General features: G+C 46.4%; 1 protein-coding gene across 3 annotated transcripts in view; it reads left to right on the top strand.

The window, feature by feature from the left end:
* Positions 1 to 5,938: 5,938 nt before the first annotated feature.
* The window catches only part of LOC126539553 (putative RNA-binding protein EEED8.10), a 71,005-nt gene continuing 63,247 nt past the window's right edge, over positions 5,939 to 13,696 (top strand). For all 3 annotated transcript variants that reach the window (XM_055075003.2, XM_055075000.2, XM_050186437.3), the window contains exons 1-6: positions 5,939 to 6,158; positions 6,402 to 6,550; positions 6,926 to 6,971; positions 9,748 to 9,941; positions 10,575 to 10,752; positions 12,943 to 13,035. In XM_055075003.2, coding sequence (XP_054930978.2) covers positions 6,524 to 6,550; positions 6,926 to 6,971; positions 9,748 to 9,941; positions 10,575 to 10,752; positions 12,943 to 13,035 — 538 coding nt within the window. In that variant the 5' untranslated portion in view covers positions 5,939 to 6,158; positions 6,402 to 6,523. The remainder of the gene's footprint in view (positions 6,159 to 6,401; positions 6,551 to 6,925; positions 6,972 to 9,747; positions 9,942 to 10,574; positions 10,753 to 12,942; positions 13,036 to 13,696) is intronic.

Here is a 13,696-nt window from a genome sequence, read left to right as displayed (position 1 = left end):
AATTAAATCAAGCCCTTCTTCACACGGGCGCAATCTTCATTTCGCACACCTAAGGATAACCTCGTGTAATGATGTCAAGAGAAACGCATGACTATGCTTATAATGGCATAGACTTCACACTCGCATTAGTAAGCAGAAGTTTCGCCATCCTACCAATGCAAAAACAATTATGACACACTCCGCGCTGCAATTAACAGTATTAATAAGTTCGCGTAGGTTTGACTCCTCTAACACAAGGCACATGAACAGGATGGAGTCCCAATTGTCCTGTGGCATAGTGTCATCGCGGTCACCAGTCCGCACCGTGATTGTCCCAACACGCGAGACCCACTCTGTGCGCCCCGAGGTCCCCCAGAGCACACTCAACAGCAGCGACGGGATCAGTGTCAGCTACATGAATTTAGCCACACAGCTTGGTAGCGTGCGGTGTCATCTCGATGTTCCCAAACTCTGCGTCGGCCTCGAATGCCACACCTACATTACTAGCTCGCACGTAATACTGTCGGAACTTATTAGCATGGACCAGCCTCTCAGCACCCGCAGTATCCACTACAACGTAGCTGTCGGTCCGCGTTCTTTCTTTGACGACTACAGGTCCTTGCTACTTCGGTTGCAGTTTGCTGACGCCCTCACTTTGCATGACGAGGACCTGCAGTCCCCTGCCGAAAACTCTTTACGGGTAGAGCGCAGGTTATACTTCTGTGTATAAAGTTACTGCATTTCGCTGCTACGCTCATTTACAACTTTTGAAGCCTTGCTCATCGGTTCTCGCTTTAGATACACCGCTGATGGTTTGCTTAGCCCTATCGGAGGGGTCTATTCACCACTCCACGATTTACTAAGAATGCCGAGGGGCCCATGTGGTGCGCGACCATACATTAGTTCGAATGGTGACTTCCCAGTGATGTCATGCGCCACTTCGCGATACGCCCACAGCAAGCAAGGTACGTAGCGGTTCCAATCTCTTCAGTGCGTTCCGATTACGTGACGCAGCATACCTTTGAAAGTACCGTTCCAGCGTTCAACGATACCGTTACTTTGCGGGTGGTCAGGCGTCGCGAACCTCATCTTTACACCTAATCTATGAATCAGCTACGTGGTTAATTTAGCGGTGAAATTTGTCCCTTAGTCGCTACATATCAGTTCTGGCGTTCCACATCGACTAAACACGTCTACTAAAGCTTGACAAGTTGCCTTGGCTGTTAAAGCTTGCACTGGAATCACTTCTGCCCATCGAGTACAAAGATCCACTACACTTAAAGCATATTTATGACCCCGTGACGAAGACGGCTCAAGGCGGCCTATGCAGTCAAGGAAATTACCTCAAACGGTGTCTGCGGTCTGTTCAGGGGCGTTATGGGCGCCCGATTAGTTTTCAGCTTACGCGCATGAACCTGACACCCATGACAACTCTGACAGGGACGTTTCACATCAGGCGCCAATGATGGCCAAAAGAAGACCCCTTTAATACGCTTTGTTGTCTTCTTTTTTCTGAGAAGTGACCCCAGCAAAGTCGTTCGTCGTGCGCTAACTCTAAGACTTCGGCTTGGCGCGACTTTGGGTCTACCAACTGGAGGCACTGTTTCCCATCTAATTTCTCCCTGTGATAAAGCAATGGACCATCAATTACCATGCCGTGCGACCCCTCTTTCGCATGACGACAAGCATCGGCCAGTGACTCATCTTCCTGCTCTTTCGCGAAAGAACTTTCTGTGATTGGGATTGGCCGAAGTTGCTCGCTGTCGCCTACATTATCCGCCCCTACAGTATCCCGACTATCCGATTGCTGCTGCTCCTCAATTGACGTGTGATTACTAGAGTGCGGCCCCAATGCTTTTGCGCCCTCTTCTCTCTCTCCTTCATCTCATAATGAGGTGCTTGCGCCACTCTCAGTGTCAGTCGCCTGGCGCTCATTGCTCGATGGTTCCTCAAATGCGCGCTGCACGGCATTAGCGTTACGGGTAGAACATCCGGTCACCTGTTCTTGCTCTCTCATTGGGGAATACTGTACCGGTCCGATTTTCTTGCATTCCTGCAGATCATTCAGTAGCTCTTGCCGAGTTTTTTTCGCACTCATTGTACCTGATAACCAAAGATGCTCTGCACATGTTGAATTTACTCTTTTCCATTTGGCTCCCTGGTGGATGAGCATTCCGACTCCCCCTCCCTTTCTTTCAGACTTAGTTCTGTTGCACCCTTCCCAAACATAATTCTCAGTCACTGGCGGCTCTTCCGAATCTCTAAGGTGCGTTTCTGTAACCGCATACTCCCCTATTTGTTCTCTATTTAACTGCTCCTCAATCTCTGCCCACTTTTCCTTTCTTCTGCCACCTTGCATGTTTATGTAGCCTATTGCATGGCGAGCTCTCTTTCTTGCTTTCCTCCTTTTTCTGCTATTGACGGCGATGCTATTCTGAGGTTCCCTTAGGGGACCTTCTTCATTACTGCCTACTCTGGCCTCCTGAGCGCCCGTGGGCCCCCTAAAAAAGCAACTGCGCGACCACCAATTCACCAGCCCACTCCTCGTGCAAGCCTGTGTGCATGCCGTCTCGTTGAAAACCACCACACCTTCTCACTTCCCTGTTTACTTCGACTACCTCGCCGCCTTTATCTAGGCTCATTTTCCATATCGCCTCATTAGCAGCCACTATGGCTCTTTGTATGTGACTGTCACGTACAGGCACCTCCGGCACCGTGCACACCACGATCTGCACCTGAGGGGACAGCTCGCGCAAGTCGTCCACCCCCTTCGCCAAGCGCTGGGCTAGTCCTGTCCCTTTCCTGTTTAAGACGTCATTTAGCCCACCTGCTCTATGACAAGTTTGCGCACGTGGGCATTTTCCGCGAGCTTTGCTTTTGCTCGCTCAATCACAGAACCCAACGTCCGGCACGGAATTGTCCCTACCGCCACTATTTTATCACCTTTCACCCTCTCCACAATTGCTTCTGAGCACTTACCCAGGTTTGAGTCGCCGGCGATAATCACCATTTCACTCTTCCTACCCCTCCCTGCTTCCCTTTGTCCTTTTCCGCGTGATTCGGGCTTGACAAGGGGCATTGATCCACGCGCTCCTGCTTTTTCCGCGTGGCGGCCTCAAAGTAGGTGACGCTCTTTCCTGCTAACCTGTCACCACGTTGTCCGCATTCCACGTACTTTGCTGACACTCCCTCTCCTGTCGCTTGGGGGGACGGCGTTCCATTGTCACGACGATTCTCGTTCGCAATGGCGGCCCTGTTCAGCTTTTCCTCGGCTGCTTCAAGTCTTTTTTCCACTACCTTCCGTGCATCACGCTCTCTATTTAGCTCATTTTTGAGCTCTTCAACCTGTTTGACAAGCTCTTCCTGGAAAGCCTCAATTTTCTTCAGCCTCGCATCGACATCACAGTGTGTGCCGATTGACTAGATTCCCTCTCCATTCTCATCCGTACCCTCATCTGCCTTGAGGGACCCCGCGCACACTTCACGCTTTCCCGGCTTTCTTGCCCGGCTTTTTCCACTGCAAATACTATAATGCTATATTACCATAACAATGCAGAGCACGTGCCTTCTAGCAAAAACCGATACATAGAGGATCTGAATTCTCAAAATATCGCAAAGTAATTCTCACCAACCATTTAAAAGCAATCAATGCCGCACAGACTTAAGGAATGGCACGTTTTCGCACATGTTCACGCGGCCACGCTCTCACTTTCCTACCAACACACACACACGGTATAACCACTAATAGCTATTAGTCTTGCAACTTCCAAGCTACTATTTAAAGGCTGTAAGGGCTTAACGTCCCACCACGTTTCTGCCACGTTTTCGCAAGTGTTCAACCGCGCGGCCACGTGCTCCCATTTACCTACCAACACATACATAGTAAAACCACTAATAGCTGTTAGTCTTGCCACTTCCAAACTACTATTTAAAGAATTAATGTCCCACCCGGTCGCCCGTGTTGCAGCACGTGGCGCGAAAGGACGCTCTGACTATTCTGCAAAACCAAATGTACACGAAACACGCCCGCGCGCACGGAAAAAAGAGGGACAAATAAAGACAAAGAAGAAAGAAAGAAAAGAAAACTACCCAATTATTATTTAAAGGCTAAACAAATGAGCAAATCAAAACCAGAAGCAAGCTCGAAGCATGCACAAAAACTTACGATTGCGTCGACGCCGCGGAGCCCTAAAAAGCACGTCCATCCGCCACGAAAGCTCAGCACAAACGGCCGCGTGCCGTGGTGCCCCTGCTTCTTCCAAGAATCCGTATCTTCTCCAGTCGTGACTCACACGGATGCTAATTGCAGTGCTTAGGCAAATATGTGCTCCGTCTTTACCTTTCAGTGACAGCCCATGTTCCCGCGTACGCTCAGTTACGCATCGCCTGCAGTCTGACCGACATATGTCTTACCGCAAGACAGTGGAAACTCGTACACGACTCCGGTAGCACATCTTGTGTACGACGTGGCATGTACTTTACAACAACCACGTTTCTGGCTACCATCAGAAATAATGCGAGGAAAGAGCTGGGCGAGCTTGCGTGCCGCAGAGAATAAGACTAGCACCCCATGTCTGCCTGCAACCTTCTTTAAGTTGTGGGTTACACGGTGCATATAAGGTAAGACCGGTGACCTCACCGTTTTCTGCGCTTGCTCAGCCCTTCTGTTGTGTTTGTCGTTCTTGAATTTCTGGAGGAGCGACTCGACAACGGCAGTAATGAGCGCACGGAGAAACCCAGCGGAAGACAGTCGAACCAATTGATTCTTAAAGCTTGTCTGCATCGCATGAGGGCGAGGTTACATACTCAGCAATAGAAGAAAAAAAAACTAAACAAGAAAACTACTCAGTAATATGATCCAACTAGCCCAGCAAAATGTATTTTTGGATGACCTGAAAGTACCGGGCGCGCAGCGTTAACGCAAGGAAATGCGGGCAAGATAGATGACGATTATTGGTGTGGGACAAGATAAGCCCCAAAGGGCGCAAACATATTTTTATTTACAAACTATGAGTGCCAATTTTTTTTTTTTTAACTTGGAGGCAGGAAAGCGTAGGAGAGGCCCCGGCCAGCACGGACGTGTTGGAGAAAGTCTGGCGGAAGTGCTGTTTTTTACGAAGAAGCACTGGGACTGGAACCCCAAACGTCATCGTTGTCATAGCAACCGCGCTGCTGAAGCTCTCGATGCTGCTCTAGACCTTTGAAAAGTGACATAAGAATTTTCTACCCTGTCTTTCTCACAGCACATCCTGTTCGCGAGACAAGCTGACTTTGGAGCGTGGTCTGTAAGCTTGAAAGTCGGGTTTAGGGTCTATTGAGTGTGAGTGTCAGCCAGCAACACAGACACTCAAGTAATCACGGTGCGTCTCTTCGTCTTCTTCTTCAACGTGCCTCGGGAAAACACAGGAGCGTGTCTGCTCCACTAAAACTCCTACAGAAGTTCCTTAGGCTGTGTTCTGGCGCGCGTCGGCAGCACACACTCCCGGCGGATCGTAGTAATGCAAGTTCAAAGCTCGCGCCTATGCGTTCCGGCGAACTGATTGGAAGCGCAATGGGTGATGGCACTTCAATATGGCTGCGTGGCTGCTTTTCCGGCTTCGAAAACGTAAAGTCAGGATCTGTCCTATTTTGTTTCTTTCATAATTATTCTATGAAACTCTATGGTATGCTCTATGGCTTCTTTTCTCCATGTTTTTTAAGAAGCAAGGAATCACGATTACGGAACCGCGGCAGCCGTGCGCACGTACGGCACGTACTGAAGAAAACAAAACGAAAGTAAATATTCAATGAATGCTAATATGTTTGTGCTTTATAAACATTGCTTTTAAGTGGGTAGCTTAAAATTTTAGACGCAGTAGGTAGTTTAGCCACTGCGTTGCTGTGTTTCTTAAGTTTAAAAAAAAATTATTATTATCATCGCGACTTCAGAACGAATGCTGGCAACCACATCTCAGCTGGTAGCGCGAAGTTGGCGTGCGTTTCTAGCAAGCGTTGACAGTGTTCTCAATTAGCGAATGGGTCCCATGCATGGCTCTGTCATTTCGGGTCAACATTCTTAATCTTTGGTGATGCACACATTCGGTCAGCAGAGAGCCTTGTAATAATTCTGGTGCATCATTCTGCTTTGCTTTACGATTCGTCATTTGCAACCGCTACCTTGAAAGTAAACACCGCTGAAGGTAAGTTAGCAAGAAATTTTCAACACGCGGTGCTCTAAATAGAGCACTGGTGTTCGTAAAGATATGACTATGTCAGCGTATCGCTGAAACATTCATGTTTGACCAGTCGTCACAGAGTCGCACATTGAGACTAAGGTCGTAATCTAATCGGTGCAGCTAGTATCAACGACAATCTTTCCATTTTTGTGTTTGTAGTGCTAAAGCCTGCCGGAATTTCGCTATTTATTTTTCTTACTTCTCCAGCTCTTGCATAACGAAGTGGGCTGCGCACAAAAGCGAACTGAAGAGGCAAACCGGGGCGTCTCAGTGACCACGGCCAAACGGGTCGACGGCTGCAAGAGTGCGGAGCAGCCGTCACGACAACAATGAGTGAAAAGCCTGCGCCGACAAAGGTAAACAAGAAAAAGTCAAATTCTTGTGCTCTAGCTGCGAGCTCTCCCCAGCTCGTCATTGATCGGCTGGGGCTGCCGCGAAAGTGAAATTGCTGGGACTTCGGAGCAACGAAAGTTACGGGGGCTGCAATGGTACACCCATGACGTCGAACGTGTGTGGCTTTGAGACATTTGACAAAGACTGCACATTAACTTGAAAGTTTGGTCAGCGTGCAAACTTAATCCTTTTAGACCATTAATCACCTAGCTTCTGGCACCACAAGTAATTTTTATTCTCGACTTCCTACACTACTCATTGCAAGCTTTGACTGTGCTGCTTTGAGTAGTAGTTCAACATTTGCATCCCTCTGACCGCTTTTTGATCTTGAATTTTAGGGGAGAGCAAAGCCCAAGCAGCAAGGGAGTGTCAAGTGCGATTCTGGTAAGTTGTCTGTTATTGCTGTTACTTTTCTCTAATTTGAAACCTGTTGCAGCTCCTGTGCCATCCCCATAACAATTTCTTTTATTATAGCTTCAGAAGAGACAAAAGCGTGCCTTCATAGAACTACAAAATAAGTGAAGAGAATCAAGTTGCTGGCTGCAGGAAAGATAACAGTGATAACAGTTGGTCGTAAATGGTCACTTTTCTCAAAGAGCAATCATTTTTGGCCAGTCGCTTGCTGCTCAATTTTTCAGTAGCGCGACTGTAGTTGCAAAACTGCTGAACTACTCAGATGCGCCGGAGCAGGACATCTGTACACGCTGACGCTTATCTTACGGGGCTGTGGGATTGCATACATAAAATGTATATCACTAGGTATTTCAGTGTGGTGACTGACCAGCCGCACTTGCTAGTGGGAACATCGCCCTGAGTCTGGTTTTGGTCACCAGTCACAATCGGTTGCATGACTTAAGTTGCCGGTGAGAATGAGCCCTTAAACAAGTATTGCCTGCTTCATGAATGAAGGGGAAGATGCATGAGCAGTACCATCTATTGATGGCAGGCATAATTTGCACCATTTGCTGGTTTGTGGCTGGCACTCGTTCTCATCATTAACACTTAAATTTTGTAAGGCACAGATACCAAGTTATCTGTTGATGTGGTCCGTGTTGTCAACTGTGATCATTTGTGAATGTGAAAAATGCTGTACATTTTTCAAGGTTCCCTGGCATCATATGTATAATCATGTGCACCAAGTACAAGTCTCTATACAGTGATAAAAATGCAAATATGCAAGGAGTCCTCTGACACCATCAGGAGAAGGTAACAAAAGGACGTACACAGTCAAAGGCCATTGCCAAGCATATTGAAAATGCTGGACATGCAACAAAGTACAGGCGAACACCTCTGCAACGAAGTGCTTGGGACCTCCCAAATCCTTCGTTATACAGGTCACTTCATTCTAAAGGTAGCAAACCGAACCGCTCGCTCTTGAGCAGGCTAAGCACATTCCGCTAAAGAAAATCTTTGTTTAGCGAAAGTCTATTTGTACATACTTAGTGAATTAAGTTGCTAATTCTTTCTTCTGCGCACTCAGTTTGACGGAATGTGCAACTGTGGCCAACACTATGGCAACGAAGGTTTGCTGCATGCTCAGCGGCAAAAATTTGGGAGTAATGCAAGATACAGGCTGCAGAGTGTCAAGTTGTCCTATGCTTGCCAAGTCAAAATTCTTGGTTAGTCTACAGGCGCTTCAACACTGCAGTCTTCATCAACCTTCGGCTCCATCCCGTTCTTGATGGTCTCGACAGTGTCGCCATTCGTCAGTTCTGAGAAGATCATCAGCTGGTTGAAAACAGTGGGGGAGGGGCTTTCATAGCCACTGTAGTGTCCGGATCCTTCCACTCTGTGGCAACTATGGAGAGATGTGGTGGCACCTGTATTTCTTTGCTGCGCAGTCAGATTTTTTAGAATAGTCTTCACTGTAGAGGTGTTCACAATGCACATTGGAGATGGTCATTCGGCCAGGGCACACGAATTCTTTCCGTTGCGCAAGTAATTCCATTCCAGATGCATTCGTTGTAGAGGTGTTTGACTGTAGTAGGAAATTGAGATTATGGTCACTGAGTGTAACTTATCAGCTCGACCTCAAATTGCTCGTCATATAGTATGTTACACTGAGCACTCTTAGCAGCACAGCGAGAAGATTAAACGTTGCTTGCGCAAATTCATTTCGTGACATGCTGAAACGCGTTATAAAGCATCCTGCAATTACCTCTGCCATTTTATGTTGACTCAACGCCGTCTCCCAGTGACTACGACGTTGCGCTGCTGAGCTCGACGTCTAGGGATTTTGACGGGGACGAAATGCAAAACGCTCGCGTACTTAGGTTTAGGCGCACATTGTAGCATTCCAAGTGGACAAAATAAATCCACACTTTTGCATGCCTCATAATTACATTGTGGTTAAGGCATGTAAAACCCCACAATTTAATTTTTTAAGTACCATTGTGAACAAGGGTTTTGTAGGAACTTAAAACAGTGTAATGTTCCTTCCGACTTGGTCAGGTATTGAATTTTATTGCTGAACGAAATTTTTACCTGTGAAGATGAGTTTCTGTCGGGCACTTTACTAGAAGTCCTTTGTGTTGCTATGGCAACACTGTCAGGTGGGCTGCGGCAGCATGGCAGAATTTTTCTTTGCTTGTTTGCTTCAATTACTGTGCTGTCAAACTTTGCATTTTACGGGTTTCAGTGGTAGAGGTGCCAGATCAAATGTAGATCATTCAAGTGCAGGCAGGAAAGAAAGGGCAGAGACCAGACGAAGTTGTGGTGCACAGGCGTAAGCATGAGCCGTATTCCAACTGACTTCTAGCAATTCGACCCTGACACCATATGCAAAATTGCTTCAGTTATCAGATTGCTTAATTAAAAGCACTGCTTAATATGCATAGGTACCTTTTCGAACTTTTGGTCATTGTAAATTTAACAGGCACAGTTGAATTAACTTTTGCTCTTTCAGGCTTTCGTCACTCAATCAATGAAGACACAATAGGTTATTACTGTTGCAAATTTTTTAATTTTTCTTCCGTCACACACTCATTATGTTTATATAAAAGCATATGTATTCTAGGGTCCTCTTTCTACAATTCCTACGAGAGTTATGAGGTCCCACTTTTATACAATACCGAATGTGTAACCCTTGTGCAAGCAAGAGCTTGTTAAATGGTTCTTTGTTAATTTGGCAATCTTTTTCCGTCCCTTCCTGAATATTTAGTGCAACCTGATGTGTTGAGACCTGACGCACACAGTGAAGCCTCCAAAGTGACAGCTGTGCCTTCAAAGGAGCCAGAAGCTGAGGCTGAATGCAAGGAATGCCACTCCTGGATTGGAGAACTGTTTTCTTCCGACAACCTCTGGGAAGCGTCTTCCACAGTTCCTGCTTCTGATGTTACGGCACCAGCAGCTGAGGTGTGTATGCTCAAGGGACTGTGGCCCTTTTGGTCATTGCCAGTTATTCCCCTTCTGTGACCATGCAGGGCTTTTCTGCAGTGTGCGAGTGACATCTTTTGCTAGAATCCGGAGGAGAGAAAATTTCTTGCTGCTGGTTTTACGTGTAGTGACACCATCTGTCTGCACTTTTAGGAAGTTTCAAAGGGAACTGGAGACTCACCGGTGGGTCACAATGCACCAGAGGAATGTGGCAAGTGACCCACCGATGGGTCATCATACAGAGGAATTGAGACTTCAAAAAATGCTGAATGTGTTCAATATTTAGATAGCATGTAAGGAACATTACATGCAAGTCCAGTGCAAAGGGGGGAGTGGGGAGGCAGGTGGCTTGTTTGCCGTCTCTTCCCACCAGTCTCATACTGCCATACACATAGACAGCTAAAGTTCCATCACCTGCAGTTACTGCCATTTGTGTTTTCACATGAAGACAGATAACTACTTTCTACTTGAAATGCAACAATTCATATGAAGTACTTAAGATTCTTGGTGTATTCATTAGTAGGTAACTGGAAGTACTCTACCCGATCTCAATTGCCTTTTAATCTTGGTCTGTTTTGCATCAGTGGATCTCATGTTTGTGTCTAAATGCAGCTGAAGGATAAACCAGATGGTCATGGAGAAGGGGGTGATATCGCGTCAGACGTTGGAACAGATGCAGGTTCACTGACGTCATTCACATCGCCAAGCTATGTGGAGAACCTTCCGGACGATGTTCTACTCTTGGTTCTCGGCTGGCTTGACATCAGGACACGCGTCATCATTGAAAGAGGTGTAGTTTCCCTGTTTTGTACCTTCCAATGCAAGCCAGAAGGCCTCGACTGCGGGGTGCTATGGGTCATAACTCTTGGGAAGTCACAGTGGAAAACTTTTCTTAAAAGAGATCTGCAATATAATGCCTATCAGTACCAGACACAGTCCACACCTTTCTTAAAGAGTGTTTCAGAGCCTCTTTAAAGGTCAACTGCAATTAAATTTAATACTGCATCATCATCATTATCATCAGCACATTGTATGTCCACTGCAGGACAAAGGCCTCTCCCTGCTCTCTCCAATTACTCCTGTCCTGCAGCAACCGATTCCAACTTCTGTAACCCTAATGGTCCAACGGTTATCTAACCTGCACATTGCATGACCTGCAGGTCAGGTGCTCCACAGCTGCTGGGGACTGAGAGCCATGGGTTAAACATGAAGACCTACATATCAGATAGTGCATATATAAGGTATCCTTCACACAAAACTTTGTTTGAAGTATGAGTAGATATGTTGCAAAAAGCTAGCAAAAATATCAAACGTTTTCGGTATTGAAAACTGAAGGAGTGCCACCACTATTGCTGGCCAGAAATGACACAAAACCAGAACGTCGAGAACCAGTGCAGTTCCTCGGTGTGACCTCTGAGGTCGAGAGGTACTCACGGCTTGCAACACATCTTCGAAGTCATGTTCTGGGGCCTGCATCATACCTCATACCCGCTGACTACCAAGTGCCTGCGTCATCCACTTAGCAGCTACTTAAAGTGTGTTATTAAGAAAATTACAGTTATCATCCCTACTGCAGCTGTAGAACTGTTTTGACAGTATATACAGTAGAACCTCATTCACACGTTCCCGTTGCGTACGTTTTCCTGGAGCCAACGTTCACAATCAAGAAATAAAAAAATGACCCAATAAAGTTACGCTCATTTGTTACTAGTTCATATGTTCCCGGAAAGCACAATTTTTCGGCGCCAACATTCAGTACATCGCCAAACTGCGATCATATTTTCCGGCCGCTAGATCCCATGTAAAGAAGAAAGTGAGCGAGGCGCACGCGATTGAGAAGTGTATATAGCTGCTTGCCGCAGCAGCTTCACCGCAATACTCGCCCGCCCGTCTCTCACGTGAAAACACTGGCACGCACTTAGTTTCTCATTTCGGTACCAGCAAATCTTCTGGGGTGGTCACATGCAGCATTCACAGCTATCACCGCCAATCTTATTGCAATAAGCATCTTCGCCTATCTGTGCACAGCGCGTGGTGCCGTCGGAAGCATAGCACATGCTTTTAATAGGCGATAACCAAAACGCACCACCGTACCCTGCTGCAGACTATGATCGTATGTGTTTTCCAGCCACTAGATCCCACGTGAACAAGAAAAGGTGCGAGGCGCGCGCGATCGAGAACAGCACATAGCCGCCCGTCATACGTGAAAACGACAGCGCGCAAGTTTCTTGTTCCGTTTTTCACCAAATCTTTGCCCGGGTCATAGCACACCGCATTCACAGCTATCGCCGCCAAACCTATTGCGATATGCATCTTCACCTGTCTGTTTTACAGTGTGGGGTGCGTAGCGCCATTGATAGTGTACTGCACGCTTTTGGTAGGCGATAATCAAAATGCGCCGCCATTCCCTGCTGCAAGCGGCGCGGTGTGTGCATCACATTTTGCTTTAGCGGCATCAGGCATCGCCCACCAGCTCGATTTCGTCTCGGTTTCCCGTCACCCTCCTAAAACACCATACAATATGAAAACAACATAACGTGCCTCGAGGCCGCCAGAGCACCACCAGCTCGACGCTTTTCGGCATCTCATGCCGCAACGATCTGCGTGATGCTTCATATTACACAAATGTCAACAATAGTTGAGTTTGTCACATTTTTAGTTACTTCGGATCGTACGTAATTTTCCCAGTTAGTATGTCTTTTCTCACGTTCTTTTTTTTTTTTTTTTTTTTGGAACATATGAACGAGGTTCTACTGTACTACTGATTTGTAACCTAATTAGTCAAAGTGAAATTTCAGTGTAGTTGGCCTTTGATATCGAGCAAAATTTTTTTTTAATGGGTTGCTACGGAGCTCTTCTGTCTTGTGGATGTCTCAATTTAAACAGAGCGCAAGCTTTGTCGGATTTGGCTAAATTTGGTTGGGGCTACTCGGAACAATGTGTTGTTCTCACTGTCTTGCCTGCCTGCTTCATTTTGTAGTGTGCCATCGATGGAAGGCACTTGCTGAGCGCCTCTGGAGGGCCCAATGCAGGCTCTCTTTCACGGGGGTCTTCTCGATCAGCCAGGGAAAGCGTAAGACGTCATTCGTTCATTTTCTTCACCTTTTGAACCCCCATATTTTTGTTTCTCCTCTGGTACAGTTTTACACTTTAAAATGTATGAGTAACCATTGGAGCAATGACAACTGCACTTAAAACTCGTAAAACTCTATGCTTTCTTTAAGCTTTGTCTAAAGTTGTCCTCTTGCGTAAAGGAACACGAACAATGGAGGATGGTTGTGATATCAGCGTTTCAATATATTTAATGCGCCACTGTTGCTTACATCTGATCTTCTTTAAGTAAGGAAATAGTGCAAATGTGATAAGGGAGATAAAAATCTTCTGAGCAATATGGTTATAATGGTTTTTGTGGTAAGAGCATTACAATACATGAAAGGAAAAATTGTCATCCACCCAATTGGAACACAAAGCTACAAAGGAAACCCATACGAGTTTCTTCCTCCACCTTGCGAGATACCGCAGAATTGATTTGCCATATTTAGTGTAATAAACACTAGAAAGGGTCAGATTTATTTGCGCGTTCACGTGCCCGTCGATTCTCTCAAACGCACACATACTTGTCTTAGAAATGTGTTTGCCATCACTAAACCTTGGACAAAGTCAAACAAATGAGCAGATGTGTGCACTTCTTATTGCTGAGTACTGTCAATCAGTCATCTGAACGCCTATTCTCT

This window comes from Dermacentor andersoni, chromosome 3, assembly GCF_023375885.2.
Source record: "Dermacentor andersoni chromosome 3, qqDerAnde1_hic_scaffold, whole genome shotgun sequence".
NCBI lineage: Eukaryota > Metazoa > Arthropoda > Arachnida > Ixodida > Ixodidae > Dermacentor > Dermacentor andersoni.
This window is presented reverse-complemented; position numbering and strand designations above follow the sequence as displayed.